Genomic DNA, 21,974 nt, shown 5'->3' with positions numbered 1-21,974 from the left:
TCCTCTGATTTTTGTCTGCAACTTTAATTAGCAAATAAAGGATGACATGAAATCCCTAATTTTCCCCTACTTCATTCACAACTCCATGGTACATGTCATTTCCTCTTTGCTCCTCATTTTCCTGAAAGGTAGAAAAAGCAAAAACAATCTTTCCAAGTTCAAAGTTAAACCTTTTCTGGTACTGTAGATTCCATTACTTCCACTACCTTCAGGGCTTTGCTCCCTCTACTAGTACTTTCCTCTAGTCACTCTTCAGATAGTATCTTCTTTGAAGAAAAAGATCACATCTCATACCACCCTGAGCCAAAGACAGTGCCCAGTACATATGGCACATGCTCAGATACTTGTTAAATGAAAAATCTAGATTTAGAAGTTCACAGTTATATTGAATTCCTCTTCTTCCTTACACCCCAAAACCACTCATCAAATTCTACCAATTCTTCCACCCCATTTCTACCTTACAAAATGCTTCCTATTTTTTCCACCACTCAAATTCAAGCCTCACTGTTCACACCTGCATTGCGACAGAAGCCTCTTGATTGTCCTCCCTGGTTTCCCTTCTTCTAGTTCAATGTCACCTGAGCTAACATACTCTTCTCTTCATTTCCAGATTTAGGAACTTCCAACAGTTTCTTATTGCCTTAAAGATCACTTCTACCCAGCCGAACTTCTAACAACTCTCTGCTCTGGTTAATTCTCTCCAACCTTATCACTAACCATTCTACCACCTTTTAAATCCCCCACTCAAACTAAACAGCTCAAAATGTCTCCTGAACAAAACTCCCACTTCTTTGCCTACCTAAGTCCTACCTATCTCTCAACAACCCATGTCAAATGTCATGTTCTTTTCTAAGATGTAACAATATCTAAACCTAGAGACTACTCTGTCCCTTTGCCTGTCCCCCAATCCTAGATCAGTTTTTGTCAGTACTGCTAATTTGGCTCTCTATCAGAAGCCTGAGTGTAAACATCAAGACTCAGTTTTCTACAACTCTAGTTCCTAGTACAATATTTTACCCTTAGTAAGAGCTCAACTAGTAATGGTTAATAGGCTATCCAGGGAGGTTAGAGTGATGGGCCTCACCTAGGGGATCGGAACGGCGGGAAGCAGGTCCTGCTGTAGGACCCTCAGCCCAGTCCAACTTGCCACGAGCAATGAGGTACTTCTTGGCTTTGGATAGCAGTGCTGGGAAGTCCTCCTGGGAGGCTGCAAAGCTCTCAATCTTATTCTTCACAGAGCCCAGCACCTACAAAGCACAACTTCATGACATTTCTGGGAGGCTCTAGATTGACACTCCTTTCTATTCCCACTGGGTCTGTTCCCAGCCCACCCAAGGTCACTCCAGCTGTGGACCTGGCCCACCATGGAGCCTGGACGCACCCATGCATGCATGCATCGCACACCTGCAGCAAGGACTTGACACTGGGCTGGAAGACCATGTTGGTGTTGAGCAGGAAAGAGCGTAGCAGGGGCTGGGGGTGACAGGCCAGCTGGGCCACCAGCCCCGTCAGCAGGAAGTTGACATAGACGGAGTTCTGCAGCATGTTCTCGAGTTTGGCAAAGAGCACAGCCATGAAGGGGCCTGGGAGGGGTGGGCACAAGGATACAAGGCCTAAACACAATGCACATGGAACGCATTGCTCCCAAAAACAAGAGCCCCCCACTAAATGAAAATTATTTGAATGTCAGTCTCTGGGTATAGCTAAGTATTCCATGACCACCTACTCTGAGGGAAATAAGAAGACAAACACCACACCAACCCCCAAGAGTCTAGATGCCAAGCCTAAGAGCCAAATCTCTGGCCCTGGAATCACACAGATCTGGTTTGAGATTTCATCTTGATCCTTTACTAGTTATGTTATTAGATAAATCAAAACTCTCCAAGCTTCAGTTTCTTACTTGGTAAAATAAGAAAATATACCTACCTCATATGGTGATTAAGAGGATCAAAGAGATATATAAATAAAGCATTTAATAAGATTTAGTAGATTTCATGGTTGTAATCAGAACCTACATAATACTTCTCAGTTTTTAAAACAGCTTCACTCAAGAGGCATAACAGAAGAAAGAACAAGCAAAGAAAGTGATCAGGACTGGGAAAAAAAAGAAGAAAGATCCAGGTTCCACACAAGACAGAATAAAAATAACCTGAGTCAGAAAGAAAGTATGATGAAGAAAAAAAAAGTGATTATACAATGGGCCAATTTATACCAGGGTGGGGAGTGGCAGGAGGGGTAGAGTGTGAATCTTTAGGAACCAGAGAAGGTGTCAGTTCCATCTTTCAGGAGCTGTGAACCAAGAAAGTGGAACAGAATGTGTAGTAAAAGAATAGCTTAGCTCAGGGGCACAGCAAATTGACTCAGGACAGACTCTGTTAGAAAAGAACAGAAGGAATTAGCATTATCTATCAGGAGAATTGGCCTCAGCTAAGTGACATTACCACTAAGACTAGAATCATCAGTCTTTCTGAACAGGGATTTCAAGGGGAAAGGAGTATATCTAAGAACTATACTACAAATTGAAACAGGAAAACAACAAAGGGCAGCAGGCAGTAAATCCTGAAAAAAAAAAAAAAAACCCTAAAATATCACTACTCCAGCCTTACTCCAGCCACTACTCTAGCCTTAGCCCAAAAACAACTCTAACAGGGTCCTAGGAGAACCCACACTTTGTTTTCTGCTCCTTTCTATCCTGGAGATTTCTTGTAAGAGACAATTCAAAAAGCTCAGATGAGTTCAGAAGAAGAAAAAATAAATAAATTAACTTTCATTAGTACTTTAAGACTCTGGTAAGACCTGCATGCCACCTCTTAGTGGCACCAAGCAGGAAGAAGCAAACAGAGGCTAAATAAGTGGGAAAATACATTTTTTGGTAGCCGTAGTCTGCAAGAAATAGTTGGCATGATTCCAGAGCAGAAGCCCCAGTAGAGCAAGCATACTCTAAGCTTAATCAGGACATAACCTGATCACAGTATGATAACCAAACTACAAATAAACAGAAAATGTGTATTTGCCTTGATCAACTTAAATTTGCCATGTTCCCAAAGAGGATAGTCCTAGTGAAAAGCTGCCACTGTGCCAGTACTGTAGTAGGTGATTTATATGCATCAATGATACAGATGGGATGCTAACTTAAAGTACATTTCCTCCAAAATCTGTGGTAGAAGCCTTAGGCACTACACTGCTTCCCAGAGGTAGTTTTAGTTCTCCTGGTGGGCATGAAGTAAGGATTAGAGCTTGATGAGGGCTGGGCTGGGCTGGGCTGCCTCTCAAACAAAAACAAAGAGCAGTTAGCCCAACTACCTAGGCCATCCTGAACAGCCCAAAAGAAATCAGCAGAAGAAAGTGCAAAAGAACTCAAGGTCATGCTTTGTCATTTGCCCTCAAAGAAGTATTTCACACTATCTGCTCCAATACTTACAATTAACTATAAATCCCTAAGGCAGTCTTACTAGGCAGCCAAGGCAACCAAGAAGGTAAAACAGTAGACAGAAGAAAACTTGAAATTGGATCGTCTTTGAAAAGACAGGAAGGAAGGAGCTCCTGGGTTGGGGGGAGAGGGGAGTGAGGGAAGTGGGGGTTAATGATACCAGAAGAGCTGACCCTGTACCACATGAGAGCTGACAGATCCAACAACCAGACAAATATACTGGTGGCAACAGTATGGAAGAGGGCTTACAGTAGCCTCTTATATGACACTTATGCCTTGAATATGGTTCTCATATATTGTTGTGATTCACTAGGAAACACCAAACATAGAATAGCCTAATCACACATCCCAGGAAATGGCCAGACTAGGAGAAGAAGAGGAACATGCACATAGGACAGACGTACAAGGCTTAGACATCAGTCAATATTCAAACCAGCACAAGCATGGAAAACAGACACAGAGACACAAGTACAACATGAAATGTATCTGGATGGGACTCAAGCAAAATGGATGAGGAGCTAGGCAAGTACACACAAATGACATGGCCAAGAAGTCTCAAAACCAGCACAAACATGTTGAGAACATGCAAAGAGTATACAAGGGAGAAGGCCTAGCTAAATAGCTTACCAGTGAAGGGCTGGCTCGGCAGTTGGTTCAGAGTCCGCAAAGGGCTGCTGAGGAAGGGGCCAGGGGGTTCAGGGGGACAAGTGAAGCTCTCGTAGGCCTCCTCCTCCTCAAGAGGTAGTGGAGGTTCTAAGGGGGCCTCTGAGCCAGCTCCCCCATTGCTCAATGCCACCTCCAGCTCACGGAGCTCCTGCCCAAAGCTCTCTAGTCCTGTCATGCCCTCTGAGGTTCCCTCTGGCAGTTCCCCAGCTCCCTCATGTGGCATTGCATGTGGTACCAGACGAACCTTCTTGGGCCCCTCAGGCCATGGTCCTGGCACCCCATTGAGCTGGGGAGGGGGTAGGTGGCCAGGACCCTCCCCTGTACCCCCAGTTAGCCCCCTACTCCCCGGCTCTTCCTCCTCCCCTTCCCCCACTTTATCCCTGTCCTCCTCAGGCAGTAGGCTGCGTTTCTTAGTCCGGGAGCCAACAGGACTGGGCTCAGGAGGGGGACGCTCGCCATCATAAGGGGCAGACCAGGTACGGCAGGCTCGGACACAGCGGTCTACACCACGGCGTGCCTCACGCAGATACTCCAGGTAATTGTCTTCCAGCTCACCAGGCTCCTCCACAGGGCTAGGCCGTCGGCCAGGGCTAGAAGCTGGGGATGCAGCAAGCCCTGGTGAGCGAGGCACTGGGCCTGGGGACTCAGAGCCACCCAGGCTCTGCTGCCGCAGGAAGAGAGCCAAACGAGATGGTGTAGAGGGCCGGGGCATGGTCACCATAGAGGAGGAGTCAACACTTGGGCTTCCAGGGCCTACAGAGGGAAAAAAACACAATAGGACTCAAAGAGACAGAGGTCCAAGGGTAAAGAGAAGACATTTAGGGGGACTAAGAGAGGAGGCAAAAACATAGAACCCATTTAGACAGCTGATAACTCCCCAACCTCCAGGCTGACCTTTTATATCTACTGCCCTCCCTCACCTCCACTACCATCAGAGAAAAATGGAAACAGGAAGAGTACAGAACTAGAGTGAAGAAGAGGTACAGCTCTGTCCAAAAGTCTCACTCTAAATTTCTAGGATGAAAGTAACAATCCTCCTTTTGTCAGTGACCCCAAGTTCTTTGGCTCAGTTGCAAATAGAAATTACCAAGTGGTAACATGTAACCCACACAAGATTTATTGGGGTTTATGCTCAGATACGAAAGAGACAGCACAGTAGGAAGAGGTTCTGCCAACTGGCTCCCAAATGGGAGCTGTTTTAACAGGGGCTTTTCTGGGTTGGGGAGGCATAGCCATACCCCCTCAGCACACAGCACTTCGACCTGTACCCAGCCCAGAGTTCTGGTTCATCTCACTTGGCACACAACACTTCAGTTTGTACCCAGCTTTGTGTTCTGCACAGGAGCTTTGTTCTTCACAAACAACATATTTAAAATGGCGATGCTGCTGACTACTACCACCTCAGGAAGGTCAAAAATGGGTTCCACTGGCTTATTCTGGGCAAACTGTGCAGGTTGGGCAAGTCCCTACCAGAACACAAAGGGGTTTTCTGCAGTTAGGGTCTTATGGCTCCTTGCTCCTAATTGGTTAAGAGCAGGCGACAGACACCTTAGGTTAGGAGGGGCCTGATTTAATGAGTTCTTCTTCTATCCTGTCTCACAAGCCTGCTCATCAATCTCCCCAAAGAGGAAATGCCACTCATGGCCACCTCCCTCCCCTCCCCTTAGCCCCACATTCTTACTAGACTCCCCCCAGAATCCAGGCCATACCCGTGATGTCCTCCCTTCTCCCTGCCTCTCTGCTAGGCCCACCTCGTGCCCATGAGGCATGCTCTGGACGAGGTGGGCTAGGGGCACGGTGGCGACAACAGCGTGGGATTAGGGAGAGAAACTTGTCAGCTGCTCGTCCATATAGGTCCACATCACGCACAGCTGGCTTCTGACTCAGCATCACGTGGTTACATGGGACAAGATACCTGGGAAAGAGCAGAAAGGGGACACAAGGTAGATCATGAAGGAAGTGACAGAGCCTGGGGCAACAACAGGCCAATGGAATTATATGGTTAAGCCAGGCTCTAAGAGGATACTCATGAGCAACCCCAATACAGCCCATCACCCTAGCAATGCACAAGGCCTTGAGGACCCTGTGGGTTCAGGGTCAGCCATCCCTCAGCCCTGCCCCCACAGGTACCTGAGAACCAGCTGCAGCAGGACATCCTCACAGCTGAGGTTCAGGAGGGTCCTGAAGAGACTCAGAGAGACCATGCAGAGCTGGGGGTGTGGGAGGAGGGAGGAGTCACCATAAGAGCTCTCTACCCTCCAAACTGCTCAACAAATGGAAACCTCCCCCAGCCCCAGACCCAACCAGCTACTCATAGAAGAACAAATGTGCACAGCACAAGAACACATAATAGTCATTCTCACATGATCCCTATGGGAAAGACTTCACTACCCACAAACAGGAATGAACCATGTCAGACCTTATGGGTTTCTTTCTATACACCATATTCCTACCAGTAGATTCTCTGGCTATGTGTACCTATCAGCAGAGATTATAGCAGTACTTGAATGAAAACCTGAAAAAAGAGACACTAAACAAAACTGTGTCTGTGTGAATGGCTATCAAGAAATAACCTGAAAAAAGAGACACTAAACAAAACTGTGTCTGTGTGAATGACTATCAAGAAATAACAGCAACAGGGTAACCAAATGAATGCCTGTCAGTAGGGACTGTGGCAACACAGTAACTAAATACCTACCAATAAGAAACCATAGGGAACCTGGAAGAAGTCCAACTAGCAAGTGGGTAGGGTGGTGAACACTGAGTCTGAGTCACTCTCCACCAACACCAGGGTATCTTTCAGAAGGTGGGATAAAGAAAAACTCAAGGGCAGCTGACAGAAAAAAAGGAAAAAGTAGGTGGATCCAGAGCAGGGCAAACCTTTTGTTTTGGAAAAGCAAGAAAGGTAGTTTATCTCTGAAGGGACAAAGAAAACAGACATATGTAAGGTCTCCCTCACTCCCCTGAATCCCACTCCTCTGGATCTCCATAGTACTTCCTCTATACTTCCTTTATGACAAATAGGTCAGACATCTTGGGCTCCATCAAGGCAACTAATGGGGTCTTAGTGTGTAGCACTAACTGTACAGCCTAGGTGTTCATTATTTGCTAAATGACTGGGAGAATTAGAAGTCAAACACATAGTAGGAAAGAGATAAAACAGCAGTCGACATTTTAGCAGTGATCTTCAGAGGGTTTATTTTAAACGACCATTTTAACTAGCAAGGAAAAAGTTCAAACTCACTGAGAAAGTAGTATGGAAAGCAGAAAAGCAATCCCACAAAGATGTCCATATCCTACTTGCTATAACCTGTAAATATATTTTTTTATATGGTGGGACCTCACAGATTTGATTGAGATTATGGAATCAAAGTTGGGAAAGTTTCCCAGATTATCTAGCTGGACACAATCAAATCACATGATTCCTTAAAAGCAGAGATCCTTTTCCAGCTAAGTCAAAAAGCAGGAAGTAAAATTTGAAGTGTAAGAGGAGCTTGACCTATCATTGCTAGAAATGGAAATATGAGGACTACAGCCAAGGAATGTGGTCAGCCCTGTAAACTGGGACTGGTCTTCAGCTGACAGCAAGAAAATAGAGATCTCAGTCCCACAAAGAAATTCTGACAATAACCCAGACAGGCAAGGAACCAGATCCTCCCCTAGAGGCTCCAGTGGAATACATCCCCCAATTCCCCTAACACTTGGATTTCAACCTGTTGAAATCTCTGACACATGACCCCAAAAATTGTAAAATAATAAATTTGTTGTTTAAAGCCATTAAATTTGTGATAATTTGTTATGATAGAAATAGGAAACTAACAGAGATCAATAGGTACACAGACGGATTAACCAGAGTAATTTACTTCAATGCATAAAAGACAAGGCTATAGAAGTTACAAAATCAGGCCAACAGTATCAAGTTTGAAAGGACCAGAAAGTACAAAAGGAAGCAATCCATGTTTAACATGGGCATCTGAAATCAGAAGCAATCTGGTACCCTAAGAACATGAGAGTCTCCAAAGATCAGAGGTCCAAGTGGAAGACTAATAGAAGTAATTGCTAAGGGTTAAAGACAAAGAGGGAGAATCAAAGAAATTAGGATAAGTTTCAGACAAAAGGAAGACGGATAAGGCCCAACATCAGGGAAAAACTATTAACCTCAACAAGAAAGTCAACTGTCTTTAAACACAAACAGGACAAGGGCATTAAATAAGGGCAAAGAGACATAAGACTAAGATCTAACTTTAGCATAATGAGAAATAAAACTTTTAAAATATCTTTGTAAAATAAAATTTTGGTATCTATTCTCTATTGATTTATACCAATAAATCCTAACTCAAAGCACAATCATTTTAGAACACTTTAAAAATACATATGCTGGGGCCAGTGCTGTGGCACAACGGGTTAATGCCCTGGCCTAAAGCACCAGCATCCCATATAGGCACTGGTTCTAGTCCCGGCTGCTCCTCTTCCAATCTGGCTCTCTGCTACGGCCTGGGAAATCAGTAGAAGATGGCCCAAGTCCTTGGGCCCTGCACCCACGTGGGAGATCGGAAGAAGCTCCTGGCTTTGGATCGGAGCAGCTCCAGCCCTTGCAGCCAATTGGGGAGTGAACCATCGGATGGAAAACCTCTCTCCCTGTCTCTCCCTCTCTGCCTCTCCTCTCTCTGTGTAACTCTGACTTTCAAATAAATAAATAAATCTTAAAAAAAAAATACATATGCTTACTCCCAAAGATTATAATTCAAGAGATCTGGGACAAAGCTTAGAATCTGTTGTTGTACTTCTCATCTTCAAGCTCCACACATGCCTCTAGCGTATACTCTGTTCAGAAACATGGTGTGATCAAAGTCAATCTGGAAGTCTCTAATACACCCTAACTTAACTATTCAGAAAATGTACCCATACAAAATATAGCTATGCAGGAAACTCACTGATCTAGTATCTCAATTACCTAGAATAGTTTCCCAGAATTCTCAGTGTTTGAAGAACTTTAATCTTGGCTGGCGCCGCGGCTCACTAGGCTAATCCTCCGCCTTGCGGCGCCGGCACAACGGGTTCTAGTCCCGGTCGGGGCACCGATCCTGTCCCGGTTGCCCCTCTTCCAGGCCAGCTCTCTGCTGTGGCCAGGGAGTGCAGTGGAGGATGGCCCAAGAGCTTGGGCCCTGCACCCCATAGGAGACCAGGAGAAGCACCTGGCTCCTGCCATCAGATCAGTGCGGTGCGCCGGCCGCAGCGCGCCTACCGTGGCGGCCATTGGAGGGTGAACCAACGGCAAAAGGAAGACCTTTCTCTCTGTCTCTCTCTCACTGTCCACTCTGCCTGTCAAAAAAAAAAAAAAAAAAAAGAACTTTAATCTTAAACACACGGATCCAAGAAACCTCAACTATTTATAATAAAGGAAGGAAACAAATATTGTCCTAAAGCCAAAATAAATGCCATAAAATCCATGGCTAAACTAACACTTCATTCCCCTAGAAAGCCATTACATATTTACCACTTAAAAGCTGTTTACTCCCATTTTGTAAACACCTCTATTGGTTAAAATCCAAACTCCTTACCACCAACTACAGAGTACATGCTGATCTGGGACTCCTACCTCTCAACTTTTATCTCATTCCCTTCTCCCCCTTGTTCCTACACCCCTAGTCACACTGGTCTTTCATTTCCTCAAGTACATTAAGTTCTTCCCCCACTGGATGTCTTTTGTATGCTGCTTCTCCTGCCTAGATTGCTCTCCCATTTGATGGTCAATAGATTAACTCTTTCCCAAACGTTATGTCCCAGATTGATGTTACCACCTCAGAGAGGTCTTTCATGACCAGCCTCTCATTTCTAAGTACCCTGTTTGGTATTTTCATAACACTAATCACAATCTCCAATTACTTTATTCATATGTTTGCTCATCTAACTTCTCTAAATAAATTAAGTTTGGGATGTCAACATCAATGTTTGCCTTGTTTATACGGCACATATACTATATTATATGGTACACACTATATGGTACATTGTGAACAGTTAAAAAAATGTTCAGAAGGAAGAAATACAACCAGTAGGTTCGTAGGTAGGTTTGTGCCCCAAGTTACAGCTCAAATGCAGCAAATCCAAAGGGGAGAGGAGGTAAGCATATCAGTAATAGCTGAACCATCTATTAAAGCAAACACAAAAGCTAAAGTGATCTCAGGTAACCCACAGCAGGTCACAACAAGATAAAACATATGAACAGAACCTCGGGCCAATGATACAAGCACTGCAAAACAGCAAAACCTACAGTCATAAGAAACAACCAGTCATACAGAAAAGGTGATTGTGTTCTAGTTAATGTATTATAAAAGCAGAGAAATAGATTAAAATCTGTCCTCAAAATGGTTAAAAATTTAATACTACTAAGTAACTGCCACCTAATTTTGAAGTGATTACTGGAGACAAAAGCCAAAAGAAGTCAGGAACACCTTCTCAGAACAAAGGTCAGAGAGAGAAGATGGCTCACCCAGGTAAGACAGGACAGAGGTAAGGGCCATACCCGGGAGTTGCTGCCAATACGGGCAACGAGGGTGTCAAGGATGGTGTGGGTGTCATGCCGGTGTAACAACAGGAATCGCAGGAAGGTACGGAGCAAGGCAGGCTCGGAGATACTCCTTAGGAAAAGTTCCAGATACGCGGTACTGGCGATCATCTCCTCCACAGAGGTCTGGACGAAGGGAAGGGAAAGTTTGGAAATTTAGGGCTTCCCTACACATACCCTGAGTCATTTTCCCTGAATTCTAAGGAAAAATCAGGAGTTGATGGGGAAAAAGGGAGGAAATTCCCACCCAAAACCTCCCACATTGGTCTTGTCATTGAGGTTACCATCCCACAGCCTAGCCTCAATTCTACCCTGCTACCCATGACTCTCACCTTGTGCAGGGCAGGTCCCATGACAGGCACCAAGAACCCATTGTGGATATAATCAACCAGCTGCTTCTGCACCAGGGGGTGAGCCACCTAAAAGGGATGTGAGAGAGGAGGAAGATCATGAGAGACCACTGTCAGGAAGGGAATAGAACAGTATAGTACAGCTTCTACCCCCAAGATGGCAGAACACCAGGACTCCAAGGAAGGCACCCCTCACACCTCATCTCCCCAGAATGACCAAGGGCCAGACTTCCTAAGAATCCCAGCCTACCTGAATGACTGCATTGCAGAACTCTAGGGAACTCATGAAAAGTGCAAGGGCTGGCACTCCCAGCCAGTCTTCTCGTCGCAGGCAGTGCCAATCATCCCCTGGCACCTCAATCTTTCGGGGCAGTGAGGAGTACAGGGCACTCAGCCCTGTGGCCAGCACCTAAGGGAAGTTACCAAAGGCTCAGACAGTATAAAAAGTGGGACAGGGGAGCTATTACTCCAAAGTTTTGATAGGAGTAGGGGTGAGAGCTGTTACTAGAGCAGGTATTCAACTACAGGGTATAGTTGACCTCACCTGGGCCACTGGCCCACAAAGAACCTTAGTCCATCTAGGCTTATTTTCCATCCCCACTACAATTCCAGTGGGCTGCTTTCAAATGCAGGGGCTACTTCCTGGAGACTCTGGTATGTAGCCTCTCCACATCATCTGGATATGAAGAGGCTGCCCAGTGTCTACATGCCATACTCTTTCCCCCCAACCCCATCCAAAGGGGTGCTAACCGGGCAGAAGTAAGAGTGATCCGCGATGTAGCGGCCCACGGTGGGGCTCCCAGCTGACAGAGCCATGAGCAGAAGGAGGGCATCACGGGCTTGCTGGCCCAGAGTACCCTCTCGATGGACGAAAGGGACAAGGCGAGAAAACAGGAGAAGACGTGGGGCAGCTCCAGGTTCCGGAGGTGGCTGCAGGAAGAACTCGAGTAATGAAGGCTCCCGGGCCACACACACACACAGCTGGCTGAGAAATAGCACCAGGCCTTCATCCAGTGCTGGGCTACTGGGCACAGGGCGACCACAGGCATCCAGCAGGGTGAGCAGAGCCTCACGAACTGGACCATGCCGTAACAATGGCTGGCGAGCTTCACTCACTAGCATCTCAAATAGTTTCAGTTGTTCAGCCCGTCGCTCCTCAACCCCATCCCCAAGTTCATCCCATTGCAGCTGCCATGCCAACACACGGGTCAGCAGATCCTCACGCAGAGCAAACTCCAGCAGGGGCCCAGGGCAAGTGGGGGCTGAAGGGACCGCACGATCTTCTGCTAGCAGTGTCAACATCTGGTAGGTGTGGTTGCGCACAGCACTGAGATCATCTGCACCCCCAGGAGCTGCCCGAGGGCCTTGCCGCTCCAGGATTCGTACCACCTGGGGATAAGGGACAGAAGATGAAAGGAATCTATGATGATAAGGTAATTAAATGGATTGACGAGAACACAGAAGGTTAGGAAGACTCAATAGCCAATGGACTAGGTACTCTGGCACAGTCTCCTACCTGGGACCAATGATTCTTGAAGACCATGAGGCAGGTCTCAGGGTCAGCCATGACAGGGGTCTGTAGACTGGCCCCTTGAGGTACACGGTGCCCAGGGCCTCGGGAGGCCAGTCTGCTCAGCCAGTTCATCCTCTCCATGAGGCAAGCTGGACGAGGCCAGCAGCCAGAGGGCTACACTCTGAGGATGGGCCACCTGGAGGCTTTCTTCACTTGTGTCTCCAGGCTGCTTCATCCGGTCTGTAGGAGCCAGTGGCTGGCCATGGAGCCAAAGGTTACACCAGGCAGTAGTAAGCCCAGAATTCACTGCCCAGTCCAGACTTGCAAATCTATTTCAATGAGAGAGAATGGAAGAAATAAACAGAAGCTCACCTCTCTCTACTCCCCAGCAGGAAGAACTCTCCACTGAAAACTCCAGGCACATATATGGGCCCCCACACAGTCAGTACCTGAAACTTCATATGTCTAAAACAGAACTCATGATTTCTGCCTCCAAACCTTATCTATCTTAATAAACACTGACATTCAACTGCATGCTAAGGTCAAAAATCTGGGCATCACCTTTGTTTCTGCTTTTCCTTCTTTCCAATATCCAGTTATCAGCAAACTCTATCATCTCTCCACTCAAAACATGCCTCACAACTGCAATAGCTTCCAATCTGGTCTCTGCGCTTCCATTCTTGTCCTTCTCAGAGTTTATTCTCCACATAGCAACTGAAGTGATATTTTTAAATCCTAAATTGTATTAGGGCTGGCCTCTGTTGAATATCTTCCAATAATTTCCTATGACACCAATAAAAATCCAAATCCTCACTGTGTCCTAGAGGAGCCAATATAACCTCATCTACATGACTTCTTATAATTTTCCTCCTCACCTATACTTTGGTCACAAAGCCTTCTTGAGTATTTGTTCCTTCTATCTGGAATATTCCCTTTCTCTTTAATATTGCTTTCATTGCAGAGTTATTTTCAAATGCCATCTCTTCAGAGAGGCCTTGCTTAACAATTCTATCTGAATAGCACATCTTCCCATCTTCATTTTCTATCTTCCTAATCTTACTTACTTCTTAGTAGTTTTTACTATCGGAAATTATTTTTCTATCTTCCCCACTAAAAATAAGCTCTTTGAGAGAAGACTTTATCTGTCTTATTTATTATTGTATCCCCATTATCATCAGTAGTGCCTAGGGAGTCAATATTTTTTAAATGGATGAATACCTAAGTGAATGAACGAACAAACAAGCAATCAAGAAACTCAGCCTTGATCTTACTCCAGCCCTCCATTCAGGAAGAAACTTCTTTCTGCATATCACAGGTCCATCCCTAAGAAGCCTTCCCAGAAGCCTCTGGGAGATGGGCAAATAGAACCATAATAACTGACTGAACACAAGAGATGGAATTCAGAACCAATCAAAAAGCAAAGCACAGGGCTGGCGCTGTGGCACAGCGGATATGCCGGCATCCCACATGGGCACCGGTTCTAGGCCTGGCTGCTCTACTTCCGATCCAGCTCTCTGCTGTGACCTGGGAAAGCAGTAGAAGATGGCCCAAGTCCTTGGGCCCCTGCACCCACATGGGAGACCTCCAAGAAGCTCCTGGCTCCTGACTTCGGGTCAACCCAACTCCAGCCATTGCAGCCATCTAGGGAGTGAACCAATGGATGGAAGACATTCTCATTCTCTCTCTCTGCCTCTGCCTCTCTGTAACTCTGCCTTTCAAGTAAATAAATAAATCTTAAAAAAAAAAAAAAAAAAAAAAAAAGCAGAGTTATTTTCACAGTGGCAAGACACACTCTCATACCCCTCAACCCTGTCAGGCACATCCAACATTCACTCCAAGGAATATGATAAGACACCCTCACAAGAGAAAAGTGTAAAGTGCCAAAATAACTGTTGGCCCAAGCCACATAGTTCCTTCTCTATCACACCCGCCAAACCCTCATTAGTATTGTCTCTCAAGAACACAGAACCTTCAGAGGAAAGGTGTGGTTCAGCTTGTCCTTCCTCTTTATCCTCAATAACAGCTGAAGGAATTCAGAAACCTGGCACCATCCCCATATTTTGCTCTCAGGTTATATTAAACAACATCTCCTTTCAACCAGATACTCTCATCAGCTCACAACTAAAGGAAGGTAGCAAGTATACTTTTGGAAACTTTCCTTAGGGAAGATAACAATCATATAAAGGGAAAGGCCAGTCCTAACAGCAGGCATGACTTACTCATTGATTAACTCAATGTACATCCATGCTAATAAAAGTACCAAACACCATGCTAAGTAAGTACTGGAAATAGAGATGGATAAAAATAAATGTGGGAACATAAACACAAATTCTAAAAAATATTATAATCTCAAGTATTTACAATAGTGTCACGGGGCACAAAAGAAAGCAACTAACTCTTCCTAGAGTGCTACAAGAAGATTCCACAAAGGTAAATATCTGACTTAGAACTTTAATAATGAGACACTGGCTATATAGAGAGCAAAGGGACAGGTTTTTTTTAATATGAAAAATAGCATATGGGTGGACATTTGGCTTAGTGGTTAAGGTACCACTTGGGATGTCCACATCCCACACTGGAGTGACTCGATTCAAGTCCAGGCTCCCTCCTGATTGTAGTTTCCTGCTAACACTGACCCTGGGAGACAGCAGTGATGGCTCAAGTAGCTGGGTTCCTGTCACCCACATGGGAGACCCAGATAGAATTCCTGGCTCCTGGCTTTGGCCTGGCCCAGCTCTGCTGCTGCAGGTATTTAGGGAGTTAAATAGTAGGTGGGATATCTCTCTCTCTCTCCCCCCCCCCACCCTTAAAAACAAGATAAATAAAAAGTAAAAACCAAGTCTGGTATAGGATTAGTCTGAAAAAGAAGTATACTACTTTCTCTGAGAAAGAGAAAAATAGTAAGAGATAAAGGATGAGTATCACTTCAGGTAAATATATCACCTCCCTCCAATCTATCTACTTCCCCTTACTTGCCCATCAGAGTGAGGTAGAAGAGAAGAGAAGGGAGGTAGAAAGGCAATAAAGCCACAGATGGGTACTCAGTCTTTCATTCAGTTTCCTATAAATCATCAAACACAGTCATACAGACTGTTTGCTATTAACAGCAAGGGTGCACTGGAAAAAATACTTACCCATCTTCCCAAGTTCTTAAAGTCCCAAGCAGATATGGACTGGGGAAGGCAAAGACAACAGCTGAGAAAACTGTTAAGACCTCTCTCCTGTTACCAGCCTTTCTTGCCGTTTTTAGCTCTGGGTACTATACCATCTCTTGTTGAAACTCTCCCCATACCTTTATAAATATAGTCCCTTTATTAAATTCTTCTCAAATCCAGCTTGGGCCATCTGCCACTTGGAAGAAATCTGACTGATATGAGTATTACTGTTTACAGAATACACGTTCTCAATATCTCATTCAGGGATATCTAAAATCAAATAGAGACCTTATGGTTAAACAAGCAAAACCACAAGGTAGTAGGTAAAGTTTGAGCTCCACAGTCCCTCAAACAAAGATCTGAATCTCAGTCTACAATTTTCCAGCTGTGTGGCCTTAAATAAGTCACTTCACACATCTGAGCCTCAATTCTCTCATCCGTAAATTCCTGTATATAAGTATTATTAGTTTCAAAAATTAAATAAAGTAACCTACAAAATACTTCTGGTATAAAGCAGATGCTCTGTAAATTCCATGTTCCTTCTTCCTTTCCCCTCTTGATCCTGTTTAATAAAGTTGCCCACAATTCTGACTGAGCAGAGGCACTGGACCTGCTCTAGTGTGTCCACCATCACCATCTCACACATATCACGTAACAGTGAACAAGAAGGCCAGGCAACCAGTTTCAGCAAAACATGGCCTTAATATATCCAAAACTAAACTACCTCTAGTTCCAAAGATTAACAAACTGCTCTCACCTTGCAATCTGCCTAGGGGGCCCACTACTGCTCCATTACCCGACCAAAAAACAGTATTGCTCACAGACCTCAGGGATACTGGCCTCCAGAATCATTCCTCACCTTCCCCTTACCATTTTTCAAAGATCTCAGAGTCACACTGGAATCAGTGCCTCAGCATCCAAAAACCAACAGGTAATCAGGGCCCTGTCCACATACAACAGAAGCATAAAAGAACTCCATAGCTTGGTGTCCCTGTCACCTACTTAAATTCCCTGCAAAGTTCCCAACAAGAAAAAAGAAAAGGATAAAATCACCTTCTTATATTGTGCCCTTTCTCCTGATGATAAAGTCCAAAAACAAAACAGACCATCCTCCTTCCCAGATTCACCTTTAGGTTCAGCTACGAGGTAATAAGGGGGAAAAGGAGCCATCCCTTAGACACATAAATGGCCAAGGTTAGTCATGTATTTTAGGGCGCAAAATACAACCTTCCAGGCAGCAGACACCAGGCAGGATGTACTTCAGCCTCACTTAAGAACCTTTGTCCTGGGAGAGGCAAACAGAATGAGAGAACTTGGCAGGGGGCAGAGATATACTTGGAACACCTATATCAGACAGGGAAAAACCAAAAGGACATTCCAAGAACAGGTCAATAAAGTCCAGGCTCTTCCTAGGCAAGACTGATTAATGATATAAATGGCAAGAATGGGCTGTTGTACCAAAATTAGAAAAACCTCATCAAAACTCCCAGAAATACAAAAAGAAAAGCAAAACAAAACCCATCTCCCAGGAACCTACTAATCTATACTCAGCTCACACATATCCTTCCCACTATTCTATTCCCAAGACAAATGGAATATTGGGATATGATCCCAACTCATTCCCTCCCTTCCCCACAATAACAACTCTGCTTCTTTTTTTTTTTTTTTTTTTTTTTTTTTGACAGGCAGAGTGGACAGTGAGAGAGACAGAAAGAAAGGTCTTCCTTTTCCGTTGGCTCACCCCCCCCAATGGCCGCTCTGGCGGCGCACCGTGCTGATCCAAAGCCAGGAGCCAGGTGCTTCCTCCTGGTCTCCCATGCGCGTGCAGGGCCTAAACACTTGGGCCATCCTCCACTGCACTCTCAGGCCACAGCAGAGAGCTGGACAGGAAGAGGAGCAACCAGGACAGAATCTGGCGCCCCAATCAGGACCAGAACCCAGTGTGCCGGCACCGCAGGCAGAGGATTAGCCTATTGAGCCAAGGCGCCGGCCACAACTCTGCTTCTTAAAGGTATCTCCTCACCTGATTCCAGCAGAGCCCTTACAATTCACAAAGTGAACCTCCATCACAGAATGACTCCCCTTTACAACTGTGAGCCTTCATGGCACACATGATTATCTCTACCTCTGTTGTGTGAGGATGACAACGAAGATGTTAAAGAACAGGTAAAACTGAATGAGTTCCTAAGGGATAAGGAAAGTTCAGTGGGCAGGGAAGCAAAGGCATTCCTGGTAGAGAAAGCAATTATTACAAAGAAGTCAAGGCTCAAAAAAGTAACATGTTTACCAGGGAACTGTGAATAGTTTCTTCAAGCTAGAACAAAGAGCAGGGAGTGGCAGGAGATGAGGCTAGAGAGGTGAGTTCAGGCCAAATGATGCCATACCAAGGAACTTGGATGTTGTCCAAGAAACAAAGAACCAAAGTTTTTAAAAAGAGGAATTCTATGTTCACATTCATATTTTCAGAAAGAGTATTCTAGGGATGGACTTTTAAGACAGGACACTGTTTTTAAAACCATATGAGAACTGAGTAGGAACTAAAATACAGCTAAAACAGGGAAGATGTGGCAATGGAGTTAAAAATAATAAAGATAACAAAGAAGAAGATATACTAAGATTTTAATGGCTGACTGAATACAGGGAAGTGAAGAAGCAGAAAGAATCAAAAATGACACTGAAGTCCTTGCCTGGATTGAGACTGGTCCTAAGGGTTCAAAAGCAAGCTTTCAGAACAAAGACAATGAGGTCTGTTCTGGACACGTCAATTTTGAATTGCCTGGAGAGATATACAGATTGCTGGATGTTAATGTTCAGAACACAGGGAGAGCCTGAAACAAGATACAGGAAAGGTATCACTACTTTCTGATACATCTTCACATAGTCTCTCTAAATTGAAACAATCTTTTCAGTCTCCCAACTAGCTTAGAATTTTGAGACTTCAGAAGACCCATAAAATGTGAGCATCAAGAAGGCAGACTATATACTCAAGAAGCATTTGCTAAATGAATTTATATTCCCAGCACTTAACAGAAAACCTGGCACACAGCAGATGTGGAATAAACGGTTACACAGAGCACCTCAAATGTTTCTATCTCTTCATCATCATCTTCATCTGTATTTCATCCTCTCAGATCTACCACATAGCTATATGCCATAAGTCAAAATTCATTATACATAATGCACTGCCATTTCAACAGAGTTTTATACAGCGAACAATAAGCTTACCAAACCTAGGTCTTCTCCAGTATAACCAAGAATATGGACAGTACCTATGAATCCTCTGATAGATGACTTAACTCATCCTATCATTACTAAGATATGGTCCACTGTCAAGAAATGACACTGGGGCAAGCAGGTTAGGTTGCCACTTGAGATCCCCAAATCCCAAATCACAGTCCCTGGTTGAGTCCCAGCTACCCCACATCTGATTCTTCCTATTGCCAATGTGTCTTTGAGGCAGCAGATGATGGCTTAAGTACTTGAGTTTCTGCTACTCACATAAGAGGTCCAGATGGAGTTTCAGCTCCTTGCTTCGGCCTGACCCAGCCCAAGCTGTTATAGGCATTTGGAGAATGAAACATGATGTGAATGATCTCTCCCTCCCTCCCTGTCACCCTCCCTCCCTCCCCTCTCTCACTCTGCTTTCAGATAAACAAATCTTTAAAAAAAAAAAAAAAAGGAGGCAGGAGGGTTACCAGTTCTGTTGCATAGCATGTAACACCAGCATCCCACATGGGTGTTGGTTCATGTCCTGGCTGCTCTACTTCCGATCCAGCTCCCTGCTGATGGCCTGGGAAAAGCAGCAGAAGATGGCCCAAGTGTCTGGGCCCTGTACCCATGTGAGAGACACAAATGAAGCTCCTGGATCCTCACTTCAGCTTGGCCCAGCCCGCACTGTTATATAGTCATCTGAGGAGTGAACCACTGGATAGAAGATCGATCTGTCTGTCTGTCTGTCTCTCTCTCTGTGTGTGTCCCTCTCTATCTGTAACTCTGATTTTCAAATAAAAATAAAATAATTTTTTAAAATCCAGGTAGTATATATAACTGAATCTATGTCATTGTCACAGTGTTAAACATAACCTTTATTGGGGTCAGAACTGCGGCTTAGCAGGTAAAGCCGCCGCCTGCAGTGCCGTGATCCCATTTGGGCACCGGTTTGAGACCCAGCTGCTCCACTTCCAATCCAGCTTTCTGTTATGGCCTGTGGAAGATGTCCCAAGTAATTGGGCCCCTGAACCCACATGGAAGAACCCAAAGAAGCTCCTGGCTTCAGATCAGCCCAGCTCTGGCCGCTGAAGCCATTTGGGGAGTGAACCAGCAGATGGAAGACCTCTCTCTCTCTCTCTCTCTGTCGTTGACGCTGAGGCCTAGACTCTAGAACTAAGTGGGAACTGAGACTATCTCTAATTCTTAGGTAGTAAGTAGTCTGGACAGGAAAGTTCTAACTCTGTGATGTTGGAAAGAGCCAAGATGTCAGTAGAAATGAAAACTTGTGGAAAGTGGCCATTCCCATGGAGTGCTTATCGAACTTTTCAAAATTCACATGTACGCATGGGTTGGTGGGCACAAGGGGGCCTTTAAAGCATAAAAAGCAAACAAACAAACAAAAAAAATTACAGGGTATAGAGGGAGTGAACTGCAAAAATACAGGAGAAAATTTGGGGGGGTTGGTGGAAGAGTTTAGTATCTTGATAGTGATGATAGTTTCACAAATTTGTTTATAAATCAATCAAAATTCATCAAATTTTAAATATGAGCATTTTAAATTTCAAATGTACACTTTAAGTAAAAGGGGTGAACTGAATATAAATTTACCACAATAAAGTAGTTTTAAAAAAATCTAAACGCATGAAAAGGCGAGCAAGGCCACCTTATTTGGGAGCCTAAATATGTTGTTGTATGTGACAATCCATGTGGCCTGCATGGAAGGAAAATTAGTACTTGAAAGTGGTCGGCCCAGTATAAATGACACCCATGAGAAGGAGCCACAGCACAGGTAAGCAAGGTTAGCCGAAGCAAGTGATGAGAAAACAAACAAATGCAACACACAGCCAAAGAACCCTCAAGAGAGAGGGCAGCTGCAAGTCTACAGTCCAGAGGAGGAACTTCGAGGAACTGGGCTTCCAGTGACTCTACTGAAGACTGAACATCAAAAATGGTTCTTTATCACAGCTATTATTTTTCCATGATGCCTTAATCTTTTGTCCTCCAAAATACGAAGAATCCAAGAGAGCAGAGGAACCAAGTGCACAATGCTTCCGCCCAAGCTGTCCTACTTAGTCTAAAACTAACTGCTCTCACGGGACGGGACGGGACAGTCCATGCATGGAGGCCTCAGGACTAACCTCACACCCTTCCTTACCCAAGTCTCTCAAGCCTCACTCCCTCCTCTTTCTCTGCCTTCAACTGCCTCACCGATTCACCGCCAACCCGCAGGTTCCCGCCTTTGCCCTCTACCCTCCTCCTCCTCCTCACACAGGCCTCGCTCCCTCACTCTGGTGCCAGGGCTGTCTCTCACTTCTGCCGTCGGTAACCCCAGCCCCTTAATGAGCCGTGCTTGCGGCTCCCTTCCACTTGGCCCCCTCAGAAAGCAACCCAGCCACTCATAGAACCAGCCTTTTACTTGGCCATTCACCCCTAGGCTCGTACCCTGCTCCCCCACCTCAGACACACACAGCCCCTCACCACCTGCCAGCCCCTCACCCTGTCCCTTCACAGCCAGTACAGTTACCAAGCCCGGTGCCATCATTCCCCTTGTCCCTCATATCCTCATGCGCCTCTCCCGGCTCGCTGGTCCATGCATACCGTCCGCTCACAGAACGCCGACTCGGCCAGGCCCTATCGTCGCGGTGCTGCTAGGTGAGTTCAGGCCGCCGCCATCGCTCCTGAGGCGCACCAGCCCCGCCCCGCCCCGCGCCACACGCACTCGCGCCTCCGCGCACTACACGTAACCGCCCAATGACGCACGACTGGGCAATGGCGTGCCAGCTCATTGGCTAAGCCTGGCCACAGCCGTCGCGTCAACGCTCGTTTCCTGGCAACGGCGGAGCGCAGGGGCGGAGTCGCCGACGGCGTTTCGAGGGAGGCGTACCGCTTTCTCCCCTAGTTCCGCCCCTTCGCCCTGTAAAGCCCGCCCCTCAGAAAGATTCCGTCTTGTCATAGGGGAAAAGCTCTGGGAAGGCGGAGGTCCCCGGGGCGGGGGTGGAGCCTGGGGAAGAAAGGTCGAACCAGAGGGCAGAAGGCGGCACCTAAGCAGAAAAGCGACTTTTAGAGGCAGGGAAAGACCAGCAGG

At 45.6% G+C, this 21,974-nt stretch overlaps 1 protein-coding gene across 5 annotated transcripts in view; it reads right to left on the bottom strand.

The window, feature by feature from the left end:
- FHIP1B (FHF complex subunit HOOK interacting protein 1B) overlaps positions 1-21,578 on the bottom strand; it is a 157,089-nt gene extending 135,511 nt beyond the window's left edge. For 3 of the 5 annotated variants that reach the window (XM_062196597.1, XM_062196598.1, XM_062196595.1), the window contains exons 1-11: positions 21,488-21,578; positions 12,528-12,853; positions 11,762-12,400; positions 11,262-11,420; positions 10,994-11,080; positions 10,620-10,787; positions 6,227-6,306; positions 5,806-6,011; positions 4,058-4,849; positions 1,405-1,583; positions 1,085-1,247 (exon numbers count right to left, since the gene is read on the bottom strand). In XM_062196597.1, the coding sequence (XP_062052581.1) occupies positions 1,085-1,247; positions 1,405-1,583; positions 4,058-4,849; positions 5,806-6,011; positions 6,227-6,306; positions 10,620-10,787; positions 10,994-11,080; positions 11,262-11,420; positions 11,762-12,400; positions 12,528-12,665 (2,611 nt within the window). In that variant the 5' untranslated portion in view covers positions 12,666-12,853; positions 21,488-21,578. The remainder of the gene's footprint in view (positions 1-1,084; positions 1,248-1,404; positions 1,584-4,057; positions 4,850-5,805; positions 6,012-6,226; positions 6,307-10,619; positions 10,788-10,993; positions 11,081-11,261; positions 11,421-11,761; positions 12,401-12,527; positions 12,854-21,487) is intronic. The other 2 variants (XM_062196599.1, XM_062196596.1) reach the window with 2 other exon arrangements.
- Positions 21,579-21,974: the final 396 nt, after the last annotated feature.

This window comes from Lepus europaeus, chromosome 7 (assembly GCF_033115175.1).
Source record: "Lepus europaeus isolate LE1 chromosome 7, mLepTim1.pri, whole genome shotgun sequence".
Lineage (NCBI taxonomy): Eukaryota > Metazoa > Chordata > Mammalia > Lagomorpha > Leporidae > Lepus > Lepus europaeus.
The sequence above is the reverse complement of the archived record's forward strand: the minus strand, read 5'-3'. Positions and strand labels throughout refer to the sequence as shown.